Genomic DNA, 24,590 nt, shown 5'->3' on the forward strand with positions numbered 1-24,590 from the left:
CCGGGCTCAGGGCGGCCATCCGCATCATCATCGGGGACGGCGTCATTTCTGGATGTCCACGTGTTCTGTTTCGGATCTCCTCGGTGTTTTTTCTTTCTTTTTTCTTTTTAATGCCTAGAGAGTATTTGTTTCCCTGTGTTCCCAGGAGTCTGGCCCCAAGCTCAAATACCAGCAGGGAGCCTTGGCCCTCCCGGCTGCGGCCGCTAGAGCAATGGAGCCCGGGGACTGGGGCAGGGATGCCCCGGAGCCGGCAACCGCCAAGAGCAGCAAAAGGGTAGAAGGAGACGGGAAGCAGGCACATGCCCCGATCCCAGAGGCCCCGCGGCCGGGGTCCCAGCACCAGGCTGAAGGGTGGCCAGCTGGCGTGCGCACCCGTGGGAGACGGGGAGGTCCAGTCCGTCCCAGTGCCCGCTGACCCGCTGGGGGAGGGGCCCAGGCCTTGCCTGCTTGTGAGGCCAGGTGGCCTGGGGACAGCCAGCACCGTCGGTCTGCGTGCGTCCTACGGGGAAGGTTTCCAAACTTCCACACCGGTGCCTGCTTCCCTGGCCGCCGGCCACTCAGAGGCTGGTGTGGAAGGCTCTGTGCGTCAGGGGCCAGGCCGGCAGCGGCCGGCTAGGAGCCGAGGCGGGGGGCTAGGTCCTGGCCCAGGCTCCAGACTTGGCACAGGTGCCCATGGTCCTGTGCTGACAGCAGGCAGGGCAGGGACAGGTCCAGCGGCTGCAGCCCAACCGTCTCCCGGCGCACCATGGCCAGCGCCCCGTGGAGACCGCTGGCACAGGGCAGGCTGGGGTCCGGCGCAGGCCCCGCCCGCAGCAAAGCACGGCCCATCGGGGACGTGGAAGGCGCCACTCGCCGGGCAGGTGGAGGGCTGCAGGTGCGCCCCAGCTCCCGCCAGGAGCCGTCTGAGGCCACGGGGTGGTGTTGGGACCCAGCACCTCGGCGGAGGGCGGCCCACTCACGGCCCTGCCGGCACACACGGCGATGCTGGCTGCTTCCCTTCAACACTCCGCCCGCTGGCCCCGGCCGCCCTTTGTCCCTTTCTTGACCCTCGGAGCACGTGTGGCTCCTGCCTGGGCCGACCCCTGGCTGCACCTGACGCGCTGGGCGGGCTACTTCCGACGGCTCTGCTCGCAGTGCGGGGCACCCGGGTGCGCTTTGCGCCATGGGGCCTGCTCCCTGACCTCGAAACGTGACTTCGGATGCGTTTAGAGATCTAGGACAAAAGCCACTCACACTGACTTCCACCAGGCACCGAGGGGCCCGAGTTCCGTGTCTGCGGGGGTCGGGCGAAAACCAAGCCTTCTCAGAGGCAGACGTCCCACCGGCACATCCCACCCGATCCGCGCGGGACGAGCCCATGGTGGTAAGCGGGATGAGGGCTTGCCACTGACTGTCCCCGTCCAGAGGGCAGGGTCCCCCGCAGACCCGGCCTCGCACACGGCACAGGAGCGGACGGGCCAACTGGGCAAGCCTTGCAGAGACCGCTCCTCATGGGGCCCCTGGGGAACCGGTGGCCAGACGGCTGTGGGACCCGTCCCCGCGCGGCTGTGGGACCCGTCCCCGCGCAGTAGGAAACACGCGGCCCCTCACAGCCCACCCCAGGCATCGGCAGTCGTGTTCTTGCGCTGCTGACCAACACCGGTCTCGGCTTTGCCCCTCGGCTAAGTGCCCACGCGCTCCCTCGAGGGAGAGCAAACGGCGCGAGTTCGGCGGCATCTGAGTCCTTCTCCCACGGCCACCGCCCCGCCGCCGGCCAGCCACGCCGACCCAGACTGAGGGCGGCCGCCAGCCTCGTGTTTTCATTCTCTCAAGGCTTGACTTGGGAATTTCCTAAAACTTTAAGAGCCTTTAATGGCTGAGCAACTTTAAACGGTTTTATAAAGCTTTTTTTTTTCTTTTTTAGCAGTTTTAGTGGGGACTGCAAAGCACCCCCTTCCCCCCGCCTCCCGGAAAGCTTCCCCCAAGCCCGTGTCAACCACACAGGACAGCGACATGTTCACAGCCTCAGGCGCCCGGGGGGACCATCTCCCCACCTGTGGCCACCATGGCCACGTGGCCCGACACGCGACTCAGCTTTCCACTCTGCCCACCGCCAGACAAGGAACAGCACCGAAGAGAACAAGGAAGGCCAAAACGTTTAAGTTATTAAATCAAATATACAGAGTGATTCATTTAATATGTACATATTTACAAAAACGCACTTTCGTGAGGAGGGGCCGGGGCCGGCAGGTGGGCAGCGGCCTGGAGCCCACGGACGCTGACAGTTGCGAGGGGAGGGTCTGTGTGAAGGCACTTGTCACGAGCTTCGATTCTGCCCCCGTCCCGGGGAGAACAGAGCAGTCGGGAAGGGCACTTCCGGAAACACAGTTGAAAGATCTCTACGGCGGGCGCCCCAGGCGGGAGCGGGCCAGGACGGCGGGCGGGAGGGGCCGGCCAGCGTCTGCCCGTGGGCCCCTGCGAGGACCTCAAGCCCCACTGACCACCGCAGGTGCCGCCGACAGCCACGGGCCGTGCCACACACCACAGGTCCCACCGAGAGCCTTGGGCCACACCAACGACCACGGGCCACGCTGTCAACCACCGGTCCCACCAACGCCACAGGCCACACCAGTAGCCTTGGGTTGTCCCACCAGACGCCAAGGACCACACTGACAGCCGCCGGTCCCACCAATGCCACAGGCCACAACAATGACCACAGGCCGCTCCGTCAGCCACGGGTCCCACCAACACCACGGGCCACGCCAACAGCCGAGGGTCCCACTGGCTCTTTGGCCTGGAGCCACTGGGAAACAAATGAGGAATAATAAGGAAGATTCTGTAAACAGTGCAGCATCACGAGTGACAGACCACCTGGGGACAGACGCCCTCCGCTCTCTCCTGCCACACAGCGCGTGCGACACAGACACGTTACAAAAATAGCAAGTATCCGAGAATACGCCGTTGTTCTCCGCCCAACAGTCATCGAATAATTTATACAAGGTTAAAGAAACGTAGAAAATAAACATTTGTTTTTGGTTTTTGGTGTTTTTTTACACAAAATAAAGAAACTATGCACACGGCCTCGGCCTCCTACGGCTGCGGGTGGTCCTGGGCCCCGGCCCCACCGCGGGCCGCCCTACTCCTTGCCGGTGCGGTGCGAGTCACTGACGGCCCTGACCGCACGGTTGTCCACTTTGGGGCCTGAGGCCCAGCAGGCCGGCCTCGCGGGAGAGCAGCCGGGGTCTTTGGTGAATTTGTGCGAGAGGAACTTCTCGGCCTCCCGGCAGCCTCCCTCGCCGCAGCCGGGCTCCTCGTCCTCCTCCCCGCCGTCCGCATGGCCCGCGGGCCCGGGCAGCGCCTCACCCGCCCTGCGCGGCGGGGGCGTGACGTTCTTGCACGGGTAAAGCACGTCTTTGTGGCCCCCGCACAGGCCACCACCGCCCAGCCGCTCGATGGGGTTGCGGATGGGGTTGAGGGGTGCCCACTGGTTGTTGGCGCTCTCCGCCCGCGGCAGCCGGCTCCTCTCCCGCTCTTTCCTGCGCTTGCGGGTCCACCACACGCAGACGACCACACACGCCAGACACAGCACGCTGAACACGCCGCACAGCACCGGCACCAGCAGGCCTGCGGGGGCACCAACGGTTGGCCGGGTGCGGACACCGGGCACACGCCCAGGCCTGGGATGCCCATGCTTTGGCTCCTGCCTGAGGGGGAGGGACCCAGGGGAGGGGCTGGGCCAGCAGGTGCAGGGGGCAGCCGCCAGGCGGGGACAGGGCCCAGGAACTGGCAGCCCCCCGCCCCCCGCACTCAGCCTGGCCCCGTCCCTCTGAGCCACGTGTGCGGGAACGAGCCCCGCCAGGCCCCAGTCCCCGCGCTCACCCACAGAAGAGCTGCCCACGACGACCGTCTCCACTTTGACCTCGGTGACCGCCAAGAACAGCGAGCTGTTGCCCCGCCGCGTGATGGCTGCCACGATGGCGTGCGCGGCGCTCTGGACCAGGCTGCTGTCGGGCAGGTCCCTCGCGGGGCTGAAGGACTACGGGGCAAGACAGCACAGAGAGGCCCCGCTCGCCACAGGCGCCAGCACGGCCTGCCCGCCTCGGGCCCAGACCGGGAAACACCAAGGCTGGTGGCCAGCTGCCAAGAGGGGTGCGGGTGGCTGGGGGCCCCGGGGCGGGGCTTCTTGGGGGGGGACTGGCCGGAGGACAGGCCTGCAGCAGGCATGGCCCCCACCACATGGCTCCGAGGTGGCGGGTGTGGCCTCGGCCCCCTTCCTCCGGGACGCGCATAGCTGTCCTTCCCAGGCAGGCGACCAGCCCCACTGGCCGCGCCCGAGGGCTCCAGGGTGCTGTCCACACATCCTGGCCCCAGCGCCCGCCTCTGCCTCCGAGGCCCAACAAGCTAATGGTGGCAAGCGGCCGGCGCCCTGAGGAACCGCCCTGCCTTTTCTCCCCTCTCTCCCCGGCCACGTCCTACTACCGTCCACCCCGGACCGTGGTCCTCCCTCTCTGTGCTGCCGCTGAGCCTCAACCACGGACCCTGGGGGGCCTCCCCCAGCTCCAGAGACCCCTTGCCCAGAGCCCCGGCCTCCACGGCCTCAGACTGTGGACGGGACAGGAGCCAAGCCCCGTGCCACAGGCACCGCTCTAACGACATAGCCTCCGAGGTCCTCCGCTTGCGAGCTGGCCCTGGGTGGCTCCTGGCACCTGTTCCTGCAGCTGGGCCTGGCCTCCGAGGACCCCCCCTCCCGGTACCTTCCCTCCAGGCCCCTCAGCTGCAGATCAGCTTTCCCGGCTCTGCCTGCTGCCCCGGACCTGTCCTTCATTATGGCAGACGGGACAGGTGACCTGACCCAGCCTGGCCCCACCAGCCCCCAGTGAGGGCACAGAGGGTCCCAGACCCCCAAGGTACAGGCTCACGGGAACAAAGTCCTGGGTCCATGGGTCACCCTATGACCCCAACCACCTGGGGACAAGCCTGGCCTGGGCCTCTGTCCCCAGCACCTCCCAAGAACAGACACAGAGCGGGACTCTGGCAAAGGGACGCGGGCGGAAGTGCCGAGCCGTTTGCGCAGCACTCACCACGGCCACCTCCACGGCGCTGGCCCCCGAGGACGGCCGGTCACAGAGCAGCACGAGCAGGCGGTCCCGGGCTACCGCCCTTGTGGCCGGCAGGGCGCGGATCCCAGAGCAGACGGCGCCCACGGTGGTGCCCTGGGTGGGGACAAGCGGCTCGTGAGTGGGGTCCTGGGGGCTCGGACCCGAGGCGGCCCGTCCTGCTGCCGGCCCCACAGGCACATGGCAGGTCACACCTTAAGACCCCTGAGGAGCAGGCCAGGATCGGGGGTCGAGGCGGGAGCTGACTTCCTAGGCTGCCCAGCAAGCCAGCCGCCAGCCCGTCAGGGTGGGGGAGGCCTCGTGGTGCCCCCACGGCCCCGTCCTCCTTCCCTGCCAGAGGGGGAGCTATAGGCGGGCCCAAGGCAGAAGGGGGCCTCTCCTGGTCCTCAGCCCTCCTCCCCAGACCCCAAGTGCACATGGGGCTCAACCCTCCCTCCTCTGGACTCCACGGGGCCAGACTCCCTGCACGGCCCCTCGGGCCCTGAGAAAGGCTGGCGGCGCTGGGGGGCTGCAGCCGGTCGGTGTGTCCGCCCTCCGGGACCACTCACCTGGGGCACTTGGTCGCGGTTGAATTGCAGCGTGAGGCGGGCACAGTTGTTGTCCAGGTGGCTGGAGTGCGGCAGGCACAGGGTGCTGGGCAGCAGGGGCTCCTCGGTGCCACACTCCCCCCAGGCTGCACATGGGGGCTGCAGGCACTGGCCTGGGGCCTTCTCTCGGCACTGCTGCCCCGGAGGGCACTGGGCGCTCAAGGTGTCGGGCGGGCCAGCCAGCAGGCACGGCCTGTGCCCACACCACACCTGGGTCAGGCACGCACACAGGACAGACGCAGGCGCATGCAGATGGAGACCCACAGACACACGCAGGCACCATGCAGGAGAGAAAGACGCGGCTGCGGTCAGCAAGGCCCAGGGTGCCCTGCCCCACCACAGCCTCCCAGGATGGACTCAGAATAAGGACGGGCCTGCCCTGGAGCGGGGGGTGCCCCAACGAGGAGGAGGCCAGGCAGAGCCCCTGCTGGCAGCTTCGGGAGCCTCAGCGGGGTCTGTGTCCGCAGCTGCAGGAGAGGAAGGGCCGCCCCAGAGCATTCCTCCTAGCAGGCCCAGCGGAGGGGTGGACGCAGCTGCCTGCAGCCCCCCGGCGGCAGCCCCCAGGGCTCCCCAGCCAGGGGAGGCTCCGGGCGGCCCCATACCTTGCTGCAGTCGCGGCGGCCGTCCACACAGCGGCAGCCGTTGCAGTCCTCCACCCAGGAGCTCCCGTGCGCGAAGGGCACCCCCTGCGACCAGCAGGGCCTCCCAAATCCAATCACTGTGCGGAGAAGGAGTGGGGGCGTCTGCAGGCCCGGCCTGGACACCAGGTCCTCCCCATGCCCCTGAGGCATGGTCCCCCTGGGGCCGGTGTCCCCCGCCTACCGTCCTGGCACCGTGGGCCAACCCTGCCTGGCGGGCAGCTACAGTGGTAGCCGTCGATCTCGTCCACGCACGTGGCCCCGTAGGCGCAAGGCGAGGACTGGCACTCGTCGATGTCTGCGGAGGAAGTGGCCGGCTCAGGAGGCCGTGAGGGGGGCCAGTCCCCACACGCAGGGCCCAGGAGGATGCTGGCGCCAGGACAGGAGGCCCGTGCAAAGGGGTGGAGACCCTGCCAGCCCCGGTCTCGACCAGTGTACCCCTCGGGGGCTCTGCCAGTGGCCAAGGGCGTCGATGAGTGCCTGCCCCCCGGCCTCCTCCACACGCTTCCAGCACGGGGCATGCCAGGAGACCCTAGAGACCGCTGCCGTCCCAGGGCCACCCCAGCTGAGCAGAGGGAATTGCTGGTGAGGCCCAGACACATGGGTGGGCTAGGCCCCGAGGCACCCCCCCTCCCCGCCCAGGCCCCCAGGGCCCCTCACTGATGCGGCAGTCGGGTCCCGCGAAGCCGGGGGCACATTCGCAGCGAAACCAGTTGATGCCGTCGACGCAGACGCCGCCGTTGTAGCTGCGGGGCAGAGAGCAGGTCTCAGGGAGGCCCCCCCGCAGGCCGAGCTCCCGGGGGTCAGCCGGCCTCCGGGGCTGCCACTCACCAAGGCAGGGGGTTGCAGTCGTTCGTGTCTGTGCGAGAAGAGAGAGAGGAAGGTCGGCAACACCTCCATCGGCCCCACACCCCCAGGGCCAGGCCCCGGGCGCGCCCTCCGTGACAGCCCAGTGATGCCGGGCAGGGAGGCCGAGGGCGGTGGGGCCCGGGGCAGCTGGCTCCAGGAGGACGAGTCGCTTTGGCAGACAGGTGTGGGGAGGAGGTCTAGGGGGCCGGGTCGTGAGGCCCGGGCTCCCACCCCCTAGGCTGTCGCCCGCCCGCAGAGCCTCCCTCTGCAGCCCCCCTCAAGCTCACTGTGTGTGCAGGTGCGGCCCTCCCAGCCGTCGCGGCAGATGCAGGAGAACGAGTCCCCGCTGCCCACGCACGTGCCCCCGTTCACGCAGGGGTTGGGCAGGCAGCTGCTGTTCTGGGCTGTGAAGGGGAGAGGGGAGAAGAGGGCCTGCGTGGCGCCTCTGCTGCAGACCCCGCCGCGCCGGGGCAGACGGGACCAGGGGCGGGAGGCCAGCGCGAGGTCGTGGGGCGCGGCCGGGGGCGGAGCCCGCTCACCCACCGATGTTGCACGTGCTGCCCTTCCAGCCTGGGGGGCAGGCGCAGCGGAAGGCGTCCCCGCTGTCGTAGCACGTGCCCCCGTTGCTGCAGGTGTACGCGTCACACTGGAACTCGCCTGCGGGCATACGGCTGCTCAGTGCGCACGCCCGCGGCGGCGAGCCCGGTGCGCCAGGGGCCCAGGGCACTCACGCGAGTGGCAGGTCTTTCCCTTCCAGCCGTCGTCGCACGCGCAGTAGAAGTCGTTGACCAGGTCGTAGCAGCGGCCGCGGCTGTGGCAGGGATCGGGAAGGCAGTCGTTGGGATCTGGGGGCGAGGACGCCGGTCAGCGGGGGTCGCCGGCGCTCAGGGGGGTTGGGGGTGGGGGTGGGGGCAGGGGAGAGCAAGAGGGGCGGGGCCGGAGACACCTGGGGGCACCCCCCGCCCCACACCCAGTCCAGGTCCCTTTCCGACGCCAACCACCCAGAGCCAGGACCCACTGGGCACGGGACCCGTGGGGCGGCGCAGGCCCACTCACTGGTGTCGCAGAGCTCTCCCTCCCACCCGCTGGGGCAGAAACAGCGGAAGGCGTCCACCTCGTCGATGCACGTGCCCCCGTTGCGGCAGGGCTGCCCCAGGCAGTCGTCGATGTCTGCGGGGAGGGCGGGTGAGCAGGGGGTCCCGGGGCCGCCCCCCCCACTCCCGCCCCACCCCGGCCCGCGGCCACTCACTCTCATGGCAGTAGGCGCCCGTGAAGCCGCTGTCGCACACGCAGGAGAAGTTGCCCCCGGGCAGGCTCACGCAGCGGCCATGCGGGCCACACACGCCGGGCGCCAGGCCGGCTGCCCCGGGCCCTGCGTCCAGCCCGCAGCCGTCAATCACTGTGCACACGGGACACGGTCAGGGAGCCAGGTCGCCCCGCACCCGCCCCGACCCCACCCCAACCACACGGGTCCTGCCTGGAGCAAGACCCCGCCCACGGAGCCGGCCCCTAGCTGTGGGCCCCGCCCACCTCTGCAGGCCCCACCAGGGCACGGCTCCCTGGGCACCGAGCAGTTCTTGCCGCCCATGTCGTCGGGGCACGCGCAGTAATAATCGCCCTCCAGGCTGTAGCAGCGAGCCCCGTTCTGGCAGGGGCTGGGCTCGCACAAGTCGGTGTCTACCTGTGGGGCGGGAGCATCCATGAGGGCCCAGTCCTCCACCGCGCCTGCTGTCCCTACAGGGACTCCCGGAGGCCCCGGGCCCCTGCTCCGCCTGCACACCCAGGCCTCTGCCGCCAGAGCCTGCGGGACCGCCCATCGCAGACGGTCCAGGCCCATTAGCTGGACGGAAACACCTGCAGGTCACCAGGCCCCTCCCACCAGCCTCGGCTCCAGGCGGCCGCTTCCTCTGGCTCACCAGGCAGCATCCGGCCTTCGCCTCTCCTGCTGGCAGGAAGGCCGGCTCCTCACCCCCTCCCCAACCAGCACAGCCGCCTGGGCCCGGCCTGCAGGGCTTTCCCAAAAGTGTCACCAGCGGCTCCACGGCTGGGGGAGGAACGTCTACCGAGGGCCCCAGGAAGCCTGTGGGTCAGGAGCCCTGCCCCAAGTGTCCTGTATCCCCAAAGGCCAGGGGCAGGTCAGAGAAAGGTGTGGCTGTGAGGCACCAAGGAGGAGGGACACACGTGTGACGGTGTGGACCCACACCCCTCGGGCAGCCCATCCCACCCCAGGGCCCCTCTTCGACCCTGCACCCGTGCTCTACTGCATCAGGACCGATCGGGCCACCTGGGCAGCCGGCCCACCCCATCAGGAGGCACTTGTCATGACGAGAGTGACCTTGTGACCCTGCCCCTGCCCACCCAGGACTCTGAGGCCAGGTCTCCATCCAGAACAGAGCCCAGGATGCTCTGTATGGCCAACCCCGACGGCAGGCTGTCCCGCTCGCTGGGGCGGCCTGGGGATGACGGTGTGTCCCTGCAGCTCCTGGGGCAGCAGCCTGGGCCTCACCTCGCACAGTGGCCCGGAGGTGCCCTTGGGGCAGTGGCAGCGGAAACTGTCCACCAGGTCCTCGCAGAGGCCTCCATGGCAGGGGTCGCTGGCACAGGCGTTCAGCCGCACCTCACAGTGCCGGCCAGCGAAGCCCCGCGGGCACACACACTGGTAGCCGGTGGTCAGGTCCTGGCACAGCGGGAGGAAAGGCGGGGGATGGGGAAGGGGGCGGGGAGAAGGGGATGAGCATCCAGGGGCCACCCCTCCCGCCCCAGGGGCAGCACCTGCCCGGTGAGCCTCCCCCACGCGGGCGGGGCAGGGGCTGCGTCTTACCTGGCAGGTGCCACCATGCTGACACTGCCCCCCACAGTCGTTGACGTCTGGGGACAAGGGGCAGGGTCACACGGGGTCCTCAGGCTGCCCAGCCCCCCCGCCGCTGCCCCCCCATACTGACTGATATGGCAGTTGACGCCCTTCCAGCCCGGAATGCAATCACAGTAATAGCCACCAATCAGGTTTTTGCAAGAAAAAGCATTAAGGCACGGCTTCCCTTCACATTCATTGGCGTCTGCGGAGGAGACAAGGGGAGCTATGGGGCTCAGCGCCCCCTGCCCGCAGCCCTGGCGCCCGCAGCCCCTACAGCACCAGCAGCAGCCGCCGCATGCCCGCAGCACACAGGCCATGCACGCGCCAGCCCCGCGGGACCCTTACCCAGCTGGCAGGTGGCCCCCACCCACTGCTCCGGGCAGACGCACTCGAAGCCATCCACCTGGTCCACGCAGGTGCCTCCCGCCGCGCAGGGGTTGGAGGCACACTCGTCGATGTCTGTGCAGGGACCGAGGGAGAGGCGTGGGGGCTGGGCTGCGGGGAAGGTGGCCGTGGGCCTGTCCCTCCTCCCCTGGCTACCAGGCGTCAACCAGCCTGCCCCATCCCGGGTCCCAGAGGCCAGTCCCAGTCCAGAGCCCCCGATCTCGTGCGAGTGAGCACTCACCGAGCGCACAGGTGGGCCCGCTCCAGCCTGACGGGCAGCGGCACTCGAACCCGGAGGGCGCCTCGTGACAAGAACCCCCGTTGGCGCATGGGTTGGAGACGCAGGCGTGCTCAGCTGCATGGGAACCAGAGGCGGGGGTGGGGGGTGGGCGTGTGGCAGCCCTGGCTCCCCACCTTCCCCGAGGCCCCAGGGCGGGGGTCAGGGAGGGCCTCCCACACCAAGAGGCCAGAGGCACGGGGCCCCCGCCGGGCCGGCCAGCCACCAGCCCAAAGCCAGCAGCCGGCAGCCGACATACCCCGCTCGCAGTTCTTGCCGGAGTAGCCATCGGGGCAGGCGCAGTGGTACTGGTCGGGCTCGGCGTTGATGCACGTGCCCCCGTTGACACAGGGGTGGTGGCTGCCACAGTAGTTGAGGTCTGGGGGCGAGGGCAGGGTCCTCAGAGGCCAGCCCGCCCCCCGCTGCCCGCCGTCCCCTCGGGGCACCGTGCTCGGGCCCGGCCGGCCACCGCTACCTTTGTTGCAGAGCAGGCCGCCCCAGTTGGTCTCACAGTTGCACTGCCAGGGGTCCACGCAGCTGCCATGCACACAGCCGGGGTACGGGACGCACTCGTCACAGAACCGCCCCTGCCAGCCATAGCTGCACCTGCGGGAGGCCGGGAGCGTGAGGCCTGCGGCGGCGGGGGAGGCTCCGGGCCGGTGCGGACGCAGGCGCGGAGTCTCACGGGCCACCCCCAGGGCTGGCGGCCCCAGCCTTTGAAGCGGAGCCGGCCCCGGGCCAGGCGGGGGCGACGGCACCCTCACGGGCACTTCCCGGCCGCTGGCCTCGGATGGCCGGCCGCAGCTGCCCAGCCACTCCTCCCTGAGCTATTTTGGGCCTCCCCCTGGAGCAGGGCCCCAAGAGCGAGCGCCGAGAAAGGCAGGCCCTGCCGGGACCCCAGGAATGGGCGTGCCAGCTCCAGTTTGCCAGGTGCCACCGGCTGGGTCGTGCCCGGAGCCAGGCAGGCCGGTGGGATGGCCAGAGAGGGCTCCGGGCTCAGCCCCAGCTCCAAGACCTCGGGCCCATGTACGACCTCACCTGGAACTCAAGGACAGTAACTCTCTCCCCACGGAGCCCTATCAGGGCCCCACCTCACAGATGGGGACACGGAGGCCCATAGCAAGTGCCCCACGTGGGGCCGCTCCTCACCCAGGAAGAGTCACCCGTCCCTGGCAAATGGCCTAGAGAGGCTTCTTGGCTCCAAAGCCACGACCCCAAGGCCTGGCCCTGCCTCCAGCGATGGGCCAAGACTCTCTCTGGGAAGTCCTTCAAGAGGAGAGACCGTCGGCCAGGGCACAAGGGCATCCAGGCCACTCATGCAGGTCCCACTCCCAGTGGCGCAGGCCTTCCAAGGGCCCAGAGCTCAGCCTGACTCGGGGCACTGCTGTCCATCGTCCTGCAGCAGGCTCCCTGGGGACCAGGAGGCTGCCCCCCAGATCCTGGCCGGGCGCCCTGGGGACCCCCTTCCTAGAGCCGGAGCGTGCCGAGGAAAGCAGCTCCCCTCTCGCAAAGTCCCTTCGTGCCGTGCGAGCTTCCTTCTGTGAGCAGGGAGCCGGCAGCCCCTTCCCATGGCCACGGCCACGGGCTGCTGCCAGGCTCGGCAGCAGGCCACAGGGAAACCCAGACTGGAACACGGGGCTCCAGTATCCCGCCCAGACATGCCGGGAGGGCCCACGGGCAGAAGAGCTGCATATCCCCCAGGGAACCTGCCCTCCAGGTGGTGTGAGGAGCCCATGGCTGGGTCACCCACCAGGACACCCACGAGGCCAAGCACAGCACCCAGACCCCCACGGGTCCTGAGGATGTGCTCTCGGCCCTGGGTGGGGCAGCCCTCACCAGCCGCCCACCCCCCCCCCCCCAGCTTCCCTGCGGCTCCAGAAGCCCAGGGAGGAGGCGGCAGGAAGGCAAGCCCATCTCCGCAGCAGCATCCGGTGGGGGGTGTCCTGTCCTGAAACCTGAGCCCTGAGCCACCAGCGGCAGCTGGGCCTCCCCCACTGAGTGGGCGGGGCACACCTATGGCTCCTGGGGCCCTGAGCAGCAGGGGGACAGGGAGAAAGGACAGCCGCCTCCCTCCCACCTCCCTCCCGCCTTCCTGCCCCCCTGGTTGCTTGGGCCCCGCACGACGGTGGTGCAGGCACTGGGGGCAGCAGGCCACAGTGTGCCGCCTGGGACCCGGCCCCGCCGTGCTCACTGCCCGGGAACCTGACCCTGTGGCCCCAGCTGCCCAGCGTCCCCAGGCTCATGCCCGTGACACGAATCAGAGAGCGAGGCTGCGCGGTACGGCTCTGCTCCGGACAGCCAGTCTAGCACCCTCGTGAGCCACCCAGGATTGACGCCTGGGGTGCCTGCCCCCCAAGACATGAAGCAGCCCTGGGCCAGGCTCCCACCCACCAGGAGCCCCCTGACCCCGGCCATGCTCCCCGCACCACCCCGAGGCCCACTCAACGTGTCTGAGATACGGATGGAGGCCGAGTCAGGGACCCTCTCCCCACTTCCAACCTCTGCCCTCGCAGGGGAAGCCTGTCTCTGCCTCCCTGCCCTGGGGCCAGCCCGGCGGCTCCTCGTGCCCCCTCCCGGGCCAGAGCCACCACAGGACACGCAGCGGGGTCCCCATGCCTCCCCCTGTCTTCTGAGCTGGCCAGCTCCCAAACCAGCGCCAGCTGCCCCCGGGAAAGTCGCTTGGGCTCACTGTCCTTGCTGGGAGACACTCAGGACAGCAACCTGCCCCCCAGGGTGCGGTTCTGGGGCCCACGAGCCCCCTGCTGGGGCAGCGCTTCCCTCGCCACCCACCCCCCCCAGCTCGGCGACAGGTTGCAGTCCCTCCTACTGACTCGCTGAGAGCCTCCGCCTGGTCCCCCGGCCCCCAGGCTGTCCTTGTGCGTCCCGGAACCCACACTGGCTTCCACGCCACCCGGCACCTCGAGCTGCCTCCCTGTTCCCCTGTCCCCAACACGGGCAACAAGCTCACCCGCAGCTCCCATTTCCCCCACCGCCCCCCACCCAGACCCTGCTCAAGGTCTGCAGTGGTTCCCTGCCTGCAGGAGACATCCAGACCTTTCCCTCTATGGGCACCCTGACCAGCACCCCAACCATCTTCTTCATCTCCTAGATCCCTACGAGCCCCTGCCCGTCCCATGTCCTCTCCCGGTGACCCCACGACTCCTGGCTCATCCCATGTCCTCTCCCAGAGTCCCTACGATCCCCAGCTTGTCCCTATCCTCTTTCCATGACCCCTGGCCCATCCTGTGTCCTCTCCCCATGACCCCACAACTCCCGTCCTGTCCCATGTCCTCTCCCAGTGACCATACGACCCCCAGCCCGGCCCATGTGTTTTGGGTCACACCAATCCTCTTCTTCGGCGGTGTCTCCCAGGACCGAAGAGATGTCAGTGACCCCCTCCCTTCCTCTGCCTGCCTGCTCTGCCCGAGGCAATCTGGCCTCAGTCACGGCAGCTCTGCTGTCCAGCGGTCCAGCAGGATTGGGGTCCTTCCTGCCCCCAGCTCTCCTTCCCAGCCCTTCTCCAAGCCCACTCCAGGGGGCGCCTGGGGGGCTCGGTGGGTGGAGCCTCTGCCTTCGGCTCCGGTCATGATCTCAGGGTCCTGGGATCGAGTCCCGCATCGGGCTCTCTATTCCGCAGGGAGCCTGCTTCCTCCTCTCTGTCTGCCTTCCTCTCTGCCTACTTGCGATCTCTCTCTGTCCAATAAATAAATAAAATCTTTTAAAAAATCCACTCCAGGATGCCTGTGGGGCCCACCCACCTTCCCGTCTCCTGCTGGTCCTCGCCCACCACCTCCCCGCCCTGCCGCGGCCTCCCCACTCGGCTCTTCCCACACAGCAGCTGCCCTGGCCCTGCTACCCAGCCTCACCCCACCCCCGCCCCCAGCGCCCCTCCTCTTTCCCACGTCCCACTCCCACACTCGGCCTCTCTTCATGCCCACCCATGACCTCGGGGCCTCCCGTGCTCTGGGCACCGGTCATTGGCCAGCTCCTGGCCCCAGAGTTAGGTGGGATGGCCCTGGCCACCTCCCCGGCCCCTGCATAGCCGCCGTCCAGGCACAACGATGGGTGTCGGCCCTGCGCTGACTACAAGGGCCGCGAGAGCAAGGCCCGGGTCCCTGCCGTGCCACTCAGCACGGGGCCCAGGGTGCGTGGGGGGGTGTGCCGGGGAGCCAGCTGGGGGACCCCCGAGGGCAGGAGGGCTCGGGAGCCAGCAGGGTCCGGCCGAGGCTCTGGCTGGGGGACCCCTGAGGGCAGGAGGGCCACTCACCTGCACTCGCCGGGCACGGCACAGCCCCCGTGGAGCAGGCTGCATCCTTGCTTGCACACGGCTGGAACGGAGAGGAGCGCGTGAGGCAGAGGAGCCTCGGGTGCGCCGGCCCCGCTTGCGCCCCCTCGCGCCCCGGCCCAGCCGCTCACCCTCTCTGCACTCCTTGCCCATCCAGCCGTCCATGCAGGCCTTGTTGCCGTACTGGTCGCAGGTGTAGTGGCCGAAGAAGTCGTTGCGCGGCCGGCAGAACTTGTTGCACGTGGCGCTGTAGTAGTTCTCGTCGCAGCGCACGCGGATGCGCAGCTCCAGGTGGGCCACGTGGCCGCTGAAGTGCAGGCCCTTCCAGCGGTCCTCGGGGTTGATCATGCCCGCATGCGACACCCGCTCGATCAGCAGCTCCTCTTGGGGGGGCGGCAGAGTCAGCCGGGCCGGGGCCGCCTGCCCGGCGAGCTGGGGGGCAGCAGGGACTCTGGCCGGGCCCCTGGGGGGACGGGGGGCTGGGCCCGCAGCTCCGCGAGGCTGCCCTCCCTCTCCCTCCGTCCGCAGGGTCGCCCCCAGCAGCGAGCGTGGCCCCCTGTCCCGGGACGAGCCTTCTCTCGCCCTGAGACGTGCGTGGGCCCGGAGCCCGAGCAGCCCGGCCTCGCAGCAGAGGAACCCGCGAGGCCCGAGGGCCCGAGCAGGCAGGTTGCCCACCCTGGGCACAGTGGCTGGCAAAACCCTGCCCCACAGCCCCGTACCCGACTGCACTGTTCCCCGCTCCACGGCCCAGGGATGCTGGGCGTGTCAGCCTCTGCAGCTCTAAGCTGGGGACGTGGCTCTCCAGACACGACCTCATACCCTCACCCCTCCCCCGAAGCCCGTCCGGCCCAAGTTCCCCGCCGGTCTGTCCCTGTACCCGCCTGGTCCCCTCGGAGCACTGCCCCCAGCTCGGCCCGTCCAGGCCCCAGCGTCCTCATCGGCAGGGCCCGGGGCTCAGCCTGCCTCGGCACCCTGGTGACAGTGCCCTCGACCACGGAGCAGCCACCCCACGGGGGCCCCGCTGTGCTGCCAGCGCCCCCCCAACCAAGGTCTAGGCCAGTAGCAAGCCCTGTGCCTCCACGCAGACTCCGCCGTGGCCAGAGGCCCATCCCCCCAAGGCGGCCCCTGGGCCCAGCACCCCGCCACCTGCGGCACTCACAGCCGCATCCACACCAGCCTCCATCCCAGGCTCCAGCGCGTCCTGCGTGCAGCAGCCCGAGCCCGCCAGCGTCCAGGGAAAAGCCAACGTCCTCGCGGCGGCCCCCACAGCCTCCACCACCTGACCGGGCCTCGCTGGCCTCGCCGCTGCCTCGCCACACAAGCCCGTGCTGCTCACACTCACAGCTCTCTGCCCTGCCCCTCCTGCTCTGTCCACGGACACAGCCCCTCCCTGTCACCACAGGGCCCAAAGACTCCGTGCGCGGGCTGGCCAGCGAGCACGTGAGCCTCAGGGAGGGGCCCTCAAGCCCCATCCAGGACAGGCAGGCAGAGGAGGGGCCATGGAGGCAGAGCGAGCCTCTCGGGGGAGCTCAGGCCACCTCGTGCCTGACGCGGCCTCAGGAGAACATGCTCATCCGACAGCACGGATGAAACCGAGACAGGGGAGGACACATGCGCAGCTCTGCAGGTCACATACGGCAGAGCTTCCTAGCAGCCAGGGCAAAGAGGGAAACAGCGCACTAGATCCTTGGGGGTGGGGCAGCCTTCCTGGGACCGGGGCCCTTGTCCCCAGCCCGCAGAGGACCAGGAATCTGGCCACAGGCATCTCTCTGGCTGATGGCGGTCAGCCTCCCTGTGCCCTGAGGGGGGCCCCCACAGGCAGCAGCCCGCCCCAGGCACCCAGCTCCCAGCAGACTCACCATCTGGGGTGGTGTCGTTGTCCCAGTCCCAGGCCTCCACGATGAGGGTGAAGGAGCGCTGCACACACGGGACGGGCGGTGAGGAACCAGCCGCTCCCCTGCCCCCCACCCTGCCACAGCCCAGCCCTGGCCACCGCCCCTCCCCTGTGCCCCCAAGCCTGCCCCTGGCTCAGTGAGGGTCCGTCCTCTGCACCCGCCGCCACCTCACCCCTCTGTCCAGAGCAGTGACCTCATGCTATATCGCAAGAGACCCCAAAATGACCCAGAGGAGGGCTGTGCCTCCGGCCCACACCCAGCCGGCTGGACCGACTTGATCGGCACGGAGGAAAGGGAGAGGGACCCGGGCAGAGCGGCGGGCTGAGTCCTGGCACAGCCCAAGTGAGTGGCCCCAGACCAGGGTCCTCTGGGTCCCACCCCAGGGTCTGGGGGGAGCGCCCCCAGGCCCCTCGCTGGGGCCTGTCACACATGAGGTCCTGCTGCTAGCAGAGGCCCAAGAGGAACAACGGCCTGTCACCACCCCAGCCTCCCCCCACCAGGCCCTGGGGATGGAGGGCGGAAGGCACAGCCCCCCCAAAGCCCCCAGGCTAGAGCAGGTGCCCAGTGCAACACACACAGGCCACAAGCCCGCCTCCTCCTAAGGACAGAAGGAGCAGGGAGGGGCCCTGGCTGCACGGATGGGGAAACCGAGGCCCAGGGACTGCCCACAGCTGCCCCCACACTCCCCCTTCCCAGGATGACGTGGCGGGCGAGTGTCACCCAGCAAGCTCAGGACCCGCCCTCTGCACAGAGGAGCCAGAGCCAGCAAGTGGCCCCACCCTTGTCGCCCCGGGCCACAAGCTCCAGCAGGAGGGGAGGCCCAGTTCTCCTGGCCAGGACCTTCCCGGCTCCCCGACACAAGCCGCTCCGCACTTGCAGCCCAGCCGTGAACACACTGGCCACCCCTCCCTCTGGCCCTGATGCCCCGGTTTGTGGGCCCATGGCACGGGGCCACCTCGGTGGTCCCAGGCTGGCTGGCCTCCCCCCAAAAGGAGGGACCGCACTGGCGAGGCCAGCCTCATCCCTGCCCTAGGTGCCCCTGTCTCCTGGGCCTGCAGTATGGCCGTGCCAGGGAGAACACGCCTCACAGCCAAGCAGGGAGGGCTGTTCCCCGAAGCGTGGGCCCCGCCGTTGGGTCCCGCCGTTGGGTCCCGCCGTTGGGGCCCTTGGTACAGAGCTGCTGCAGACAGGCCGCGGCCTCCCTGGACCCCGGACCGACTCCCACGGCCGGCCACACCAACCATTCCCACCGCCTCCAGATGCCCAAGCACGGCCCTACCTTAGGGACCTTCTCCTTGACCCTCCGCAGGCCTGCGACGGTCGCTGCAGCGAGACAGCACCAGGACACGCTGGCCCACCCACGGGGCTGTGTGCCTTATGCACCCTGCTGACCCTGCCCTGAGCACAGCCCCCCCAGACGCCCCAGGAAGACCCACAGGACCTCATGCCCACCGCAGAGCACAGACAGGAACCCTTCTAGAACACTCCCTGCCATGTCGGGCTGTCTCCAGGCTCTCAGTCCCACTTCTTGAGTCTCCCATAAATGCACTCCCCACGGCCACCGCCTGGCCAGCTCCCTGCAGCCAGTGGGGCCTCCACACCCCTGCCCACGGGAGCCCCGACAACCCCCAGGGCTCTGTGTTTTCCCCAAGGTTCAGAACTCCCTCGGGGCTCCCCATGCCTCCCACCCCCTTGCAGCCCCCCAGCCCCTGCCGTGCCCCCATCTCAGCCTGCCCACCCTGCCCCAGGGCCTTTGTACACACGGCTCCCTCCCTCTGCCAAGAATGCTACTCTCAGGCCAGTCTTCCCCCAGCCCTTCCTCGTCCTGGTGACCGCTGGAGGACCTGCCGGGCTCCTTCCCAGGCCCCGCTCTGCCACTCACTCTGGAGCAAGCACCAGGCGCGCCACTAGCAGAGGGGTCAGTGCGCACCTGGGGGGCAGCGCCAGGCTTCCAAGCGGGAGGCCTTGAGATGGGGAAAGCACTTGGGAGAGGGAGAGCGCGTCGGGGGCGGGAGGAGCATGGCACGAGGTCGGGCGGCGCTCTGTCGCCAAGGCAGAGCTGAGCAGGGGCTGCCGGCGGGTCCGGGAGGCCTGAGACCCGCCCCTGTGCAGAGCAGAGGCGAGAGCAGGCGTGGGGGACGCCAGCAAGACAAGCACCTGGGCGTGGGCAGGGTGAGCAGGGAGCGCCTCGCCAGCCGCTCAGGTAGGGTTCCCGCTGCCTCCATCCGCACTCCGGGCTCCAGTTACCTGTGAGCCGCCCCCCCACCCCCACCCAAAAGGGCCCCAGCGCCCGCCAGCTGGGCTCCCCACTCTCAGCGCAGGGAGTCATCCAGAGAGAACCTGAGCCGGCGGGTGCACCTCCCCCCACGCCGGCCCCTCCCCGCCTACAGCCCAGCCCCCAAGACTCAGTTTCCCCAACCAAACAGCGAGCTCTCATCCCCCGTGCTTCCCGACTTGCCAGCCGCCGGCCAGGACAGGCTTTTGTCAACCCCAAGTTCCCGGAGCAACGGGCCTGGGCTGGAGGCCTCCTGGGTGCCCTGAGGCTCCGGGGCTGGGGCAGGGGCAATGAGAGGGGGGTGGGGACGGCTGAGGAAGTTCCTAGCATGGCTCGGAGGAGCCCCAGGGCCCCGCCTCGGCTGGGCCGCCTGCCTGCCTGATGCTGAGCGGCCCTTCTGGAGAACTGGCCTGAGTCCCTGACGCCCAGCCACGCCTCTTCCGGAAGGACTGTCCTGACCCACCTGCGCCTCGAGGGCGGACCCTCGGCCCGACCACCTGACCACCTTCTCCCCAGCCCAGACCCCCCAGGCCAGGTCCGCACGCTTCGTCTGATCCTACACAGGAACACAGCACAGCAGCCCAAAGACACACGAACGGTCCTGGGTACACCTGGGAACTACGCCGCACACCACAGGGCCCGGGGCGCGCCATGGCCAAGGAGGCCCAGCACAGCCCCCCGGGGCCACCGCCCGAGTCCACGGGCTCCAACCTGGTTTCCTCCCATGGCACCCCGCGTCCGCAGCCCAGCCCCCCGCGGGCAGAGTGCGGTGCCGGCGCCAGAAGCTCTAAGCACAGATACATTTCCTGAAACCTGAGCCTTGGAGAAGCCCGGGCCTCTGCCGCCATTGTCCCCAGGGAGAGGGGAGGGGGCCACCTCTCCCCAGGGCTCCGCAGGAGGAAGGGATCACAAGTCCACCCCACACAGGAACGCAGACACCCACACTCCACACCAGAGAGCAGCCAGGGCCTTGCCGGGTGGCTCACCCTCAGCACAGGGCCTCCTCACGTCTCGTCTCCCCACGCCTTGTCACGTGGGCCGTGTGGGACCCCTCTAGCAAAGCCCGCAATCTGCTGATACTCCACAAACCTTCCCTACCCGGGGTCTGCTCACCCGGCGATCTGGGATGGGGACCCCAGCTCAGCCTAGAGATTAGAGATGCTAGTCACCCAGCCTGGCTCCCCGAGAACCCCTTCACTGGGCCAGACTGCCCCCCGGCAATCCCATCTAGATGACCACAGAACAGCTGAAAGAGACCCGAAAAACCACATTCCGTCCTGTGACGCCCGCAGACCCTCCAGCGGCGCTGTCCGACCGCCACCTCCATCCCAGACCACCCCGCACAGCCTAAGGACGAAGCCTCCAGTCCGCAGGCAAGCGCTGCCCTGGCTGGGGCCGCCCTTCCAGCTCTGCCCGGCTGTCCCCACACCACAGCCGCAAACAAGACTCCTGACACCAAGCAGGTGACAAGGTGCGGAGCGGGGTGTGGCCGACTGAGCCTCGGCCAGCCAAGACTCCCGGCCCCCTCCTGCGGTGTGGGAAGGACACACGTGGGGGGCCCCGGCATGCTCCAGGGTGGTCTGGGGTGGGGGCTGGGGTGGGGGCCAGGGTCCACCCCAGCCCTGTGCTCCTCAGGAGGGGCAGGGAGCACAGGCAGGACGGTGTCCCCACCACCAAGGGCAGCTCACGCGCTCCCCGGCCCATCTTGGGGGGACACTAGCAGCTGACAAGCTCCTGTGGCCTCCAGCCACAACAGAGTCAGGCCCCGTGCTCAGCACCCACCAGACCCTCCCTAACTGGCCCACGACCCCACACACAGTCTGCGGCCCCTCAGGGACCCTGGCTTTCCACAGGACACCGGGGGGGAGGGGAGATGCAGCAGGCCGGGTAGTCAGCCTGAGCCTCCCCCAAGCCCGAGCCTGCACCCTGGGGCACCGCTCCCTTTGTGAGACCCTCTCATGGCCCCATTTCACAGATGGGAAAGCAGGGCCCCAGAACCCGCTGAGGCCCGAGATCTCAGCTGGCGGCCCTGTCAGGGTCTGTCCACACACACGCAGCCCTCCCCAAGAACCCACAGTGCACACAACAACGGACACCTGGGGTGTGGTCCCGGGTACCACAGCTGGCCCAAGGAGGAAAGGGTGCGCCTCCCGCGGGCCCCTCGCTCGGGACGGGACCCCTCCCTCAGCCGGCCCCTCCGAGTTCGGCACCCACGAGGCCCCTCCAGACCCTCCACCGCTAGCGACCACGCCCAGAGAAAGCACGCACGCAGACACACACACACAGAGGCATGCACACGGAGGAACACGCTCACGTGCACACCCACGACCAGACGTGGCCTCCACCCTGCCAACTACCAGCTAGGCACCTGGGCCATTGAGGGGGTCGCTGAATTCCTGGGGGGCCGGGGGAGGCATGGGGCATCTGTGAGGCAGGTCAGGAGATGAGCCGCAGCTCTGCCCTGACCTCCCCGCATCCCAACCCCGGGGCCCGCTCCTCTCCCGATGCGGAGCTGGCCCCCAGCCTGGAACGACACACGGCAGACCGCACGGCCCATGCAACCCGCTCACGGCGCGGGAGGGTTCGGGACTGGCCAACGGCAACTTGAGAGGTGTGCGGGGGGGCAGAGCCCAGCCTAGCTCCCTGGCCTCCTGTCTCCACGGGTGTAGGCCGAGTGCAAGAGGGGCCACTTCCCACACCCTCCTGCAGGTGCCCCCTTCCCCCTCCAGCCACTTGCGAGGCCCTCCTCGCACCACCTACTCCCAGGAGCCCGAGTGCAAGCTGCTCCCCGGCCAGAGCCCACCCACCCCAATCCCCACCCTCCCCAAGGAAGCCCAAACGCGGTTTCCAACGCGCCCCAGCTCACGGGATGGAGCTGGACTTGCAGCAAACCAAGGCCGCGTGGCCGCGGGGAGCGGAAATGCCAGGGCGCTGGCATCACACGCCAGCCAGGCACCCAGCAGCCAGGATGCACTGCCGGCGGGCAGCAGAGAGACAGAGCTGCCCCCTGAACAGGCAGCCGCCCTGGTCGCGGGAGCCCGAGCCCCCTCCTGGGGAAGCAGCTCACGGCAGGACAAGGAGAGGTCCCAAGAGCGGCTGCCCAGACTCCAGGGCTCCCAGGAAGGTGAGGGCCTGCCCCGTCCCATTCCAAACCAGGCCAGCCCATGGGGCCAAGAGCCATGAGGGGCATGCGTTGGCCCCGCCGCATTCCTCCCAGGCCTCCCTGCCCCCACCTTGGCCGGTGCCAGCTCAAGCAGAAAACTCATCCTCAGGTAGGGTTCTGGAGCGCGCTGGCTCGGGCCCAAGTGCAGATGACAGGCTGCGGGCTCTGCTCAGACCTGCCTGCTCCGCTGTGAGGACGAGGGGGCTGAGCTTATCGTAACTGCCTGGGGCCCTCCCAGGCCTGCCTCTGCCTCCTCCATCAGGGACGCCTTTCCCACCCAAGGCCGGGAGATCGAGGGAGACCCCAGAGGCCAGTCAGGCGGGCAGGGGCGGTGCCCGGTCTCAAGGGGACCCTGGCCATCCTCCTAGAGCTCGGAGCTCGGAAAGGAGCAGGGATGGGGTAGCGTGCAAGGCCACCTGTCTGAGCTTAGGAAAAACCATCAGCACAAGACCCAGAGCCTGGGTCGGGGCAGGGGCCAGCCGTCCCAGGGTGGCTGGGACGTCCCAGCTTGGCCAGCTTGGCCAGCGCAACTCCCAGCCTCTCCTGGGCCCAGGGTACCAGGTGGACACATTCACCAGCCGCTCCAGCCAGAAGTCCTAGGTGAGAAGGCTGGGGGGCCAATCCCCCGGCACCCTGCTCCAGCTCCCCGTGGTCACACATGCTCTCCCAAGCCCACCCTGGCTGGCCCTGGCCAGTTCCTGCATCCGAGGGTCCCTCTCCGGGTTGTCTGTCATTTCTGCCCCACCCAGGACTGCCACAGGGACCTCGCGTGTGGGGGAGGGTGCAGGCTCTGCTTCAGAAAGCTGCCCAGCTCAGGCATGGGTGGGGGGCTGGGGTGCTGGGCAGGCCCACCCAGCTGCTTGGGCGCATCCCCTGCCTGCCCCAGGGCAGTCCACAAGGCTGGGCCCCATCCGTCCCAGCAGTCCCAAGCCCATGGTTCCTGCCTGCCTGGCATGCTCTAACCCTCCCGTCAAAAAAAGGACAAAACCAAAAGCCCACGAACGAACGATGCCACAGAAGATCACACCAGGGCCGTCTCCTCCCCAGGGTGCGGCGGGGGAGGAGGAGGGTCCCGGGCCAGCAGCAAGGAGTGCGCCAACGCTCCCACGTAGGGTCCCCGGGGGCCCAGGTCCCCGGGCGCCAGCCCGAGCTGCCCCCCACCTCCACCCTCGGGCATCCAGGAAACGGCAGGGCGGGCGAAGGCTGGCCAGGGGCCCGGGGCGGCTCCGCCGGGGCCTGCCCCAGACCAGCCCCAGCACGCGCGGCGCACATGCCTCCGCGGCCTGCCCGGGCCCGGAGCGCCGCGCCTCGCCTCGCCTCCCCCCACCCCTCCCCAAGACAGACACGCGCAGGGAGACGCAGGCACACGCCGCAGGCCGCCGCGCACGCGGGCCGCGGCCACCACCCCCCGCCCCGCCCCGCCCCTGCCGCGACCCCCGCGCGCCCACGTGGCCAGGCGCGGACCGAACCCCGCGGAGCACGCGCCCCAGGCCGGCCCCGCCGCGCGGCGCCCCCTGCCGGCCCCGCCCCGCCCCGCCCGGGTGCGCGCAGTCGGCACGCAGGGCCCCGGCGCAGGTGCCGGAGGGGCGGCGGGCGCCGGGGGAGGGGAGGAGGGGCACGTACCGGCCAGGCGAACTGGAAGGGGATGACGACGAGGCCGGGGTCTTGGTCGCCTCCGGCCCGGGCCCGCGCCCGCGCCCGGTCCCCCGTGGCGCCCGCCGGCGGCAGGTAGAAGGAGTTGCCGCCCAGCACGGGCGTGGTGCCGTGGCCGTAGCTGCAGGGCCCCGTGGGCGTCACCTGGGCCTGGTACTCCTTGAGGCACACGCGCACGTACGTGTCGCACTCGTCGTGGCCGCAGCCCCCCGCGCGCGCCGTCCGGCCGTCGCCGTCACAGCAGGCGCCGCTCAGCAGCTCCCCGTTCGCGTTCCGCAGCGCGCTCAGCTGCAGCTCGAAATAGCCCATGGGCCGCGCCGCCTAAAAATAAGGCAGAGCGAGAGCGCGTGGAGGCGCGGGCCGGGGTCGGGCCGCCGGGCGCGGGCGCGGGGGACCCGCCCGGAGCCCCCGCCGCGGCGCGCAGCCTCGAGGGCCGCGAGCGGCGGCGCCCGAGTAGGTGCTGCCCGGCCCCGAGGGGCGGCCCGGTGCGCCCCGTCCGCGCCCCCCGCTCACCTGCACGCAGAGCGCCAGCAGCAGCAGCAGCCTCCGGGGCGGGCGCCCCCGGCCCCGCGCCCGCATCGCCGCCCTGGCCCGCGCCGGCTCCCCCAGCACCCGCCCGCCCGCCCGCCCTCCG

The 24,590-nt window shown here is 69.6% G+C and overlaps 1 protein-coding gene across 2 annotated transcripts; it reads right to left on the minus strand.

Moving 5' to 3' along the window:
• Positions 1-2,145: 2,145 nt before the first annotated feature.
• JAG2 (jagged canonical Notch ligand 2) lies at positions 2,146-24,535 on the minus strand. 2 transcript variants are annotated; one of them, XM_046009742.1, is made up of 26 exons: positions 24,470-24,535; positions 23,927-24,277; positions 16,830-16,887; positions 15,102-15,353; positions 14,953-15,013; positions 11,161-11,291; positions 10,945-11,064; positions 10,650-10,763; positions 10,370-10,483; positions 10,113-10,226; positions 9,992-10,038; positions 9,677-9,847; positions 8,701-8,851; positions 8,420-8,569; positions 8,227-8,340; positions 7,902-8,015; positions 7,714-7,827; positions 7,458-7,574; positions 7,153-7,180; positions 6,982-7,067; positions 6,506-6,619; positions 6,286-6,401; positions 5,645-5,893; positions 5,061-5,192; positions 3,859-4,015; positions 2,146-3,603 (listed from the first exon to the last, which is right to left on the minus strand). In XM_046009742.1, exons 1-26 carry the CDS (start codon positions 24,533-24,535, stop codon positions 3,116-3,118), a joined length of 3,729 nt encoding a protein of 1,242 aa, XP_045865698.1. In that variant the 3' UTR covers positions 2,146-3,115. The 2 variants fall into 2 exon arrangements, with proteins under 2 accessions (XP_045865698.1, XP_045865699.1); XM_046009743.1 differs by lacking the exon at positions 10,113-10,226.
• Between the last annotated feature and the right edge of the window lie 55 nt (positions 24,536-24,590).

The sequence above is a fragment of the Meles meles genome, chromosome 6 (genome assembly GCF_922984935.1).
Source record: "Meles meles chromosome 6, mMelMel3.1 paternal haplotype, whole genome shotgun sequence".
NCBI lineage: Eukaryota > Metazoa > Chordata > Mammalia > Carnivora > Mustelidae > Meles > Meles meles.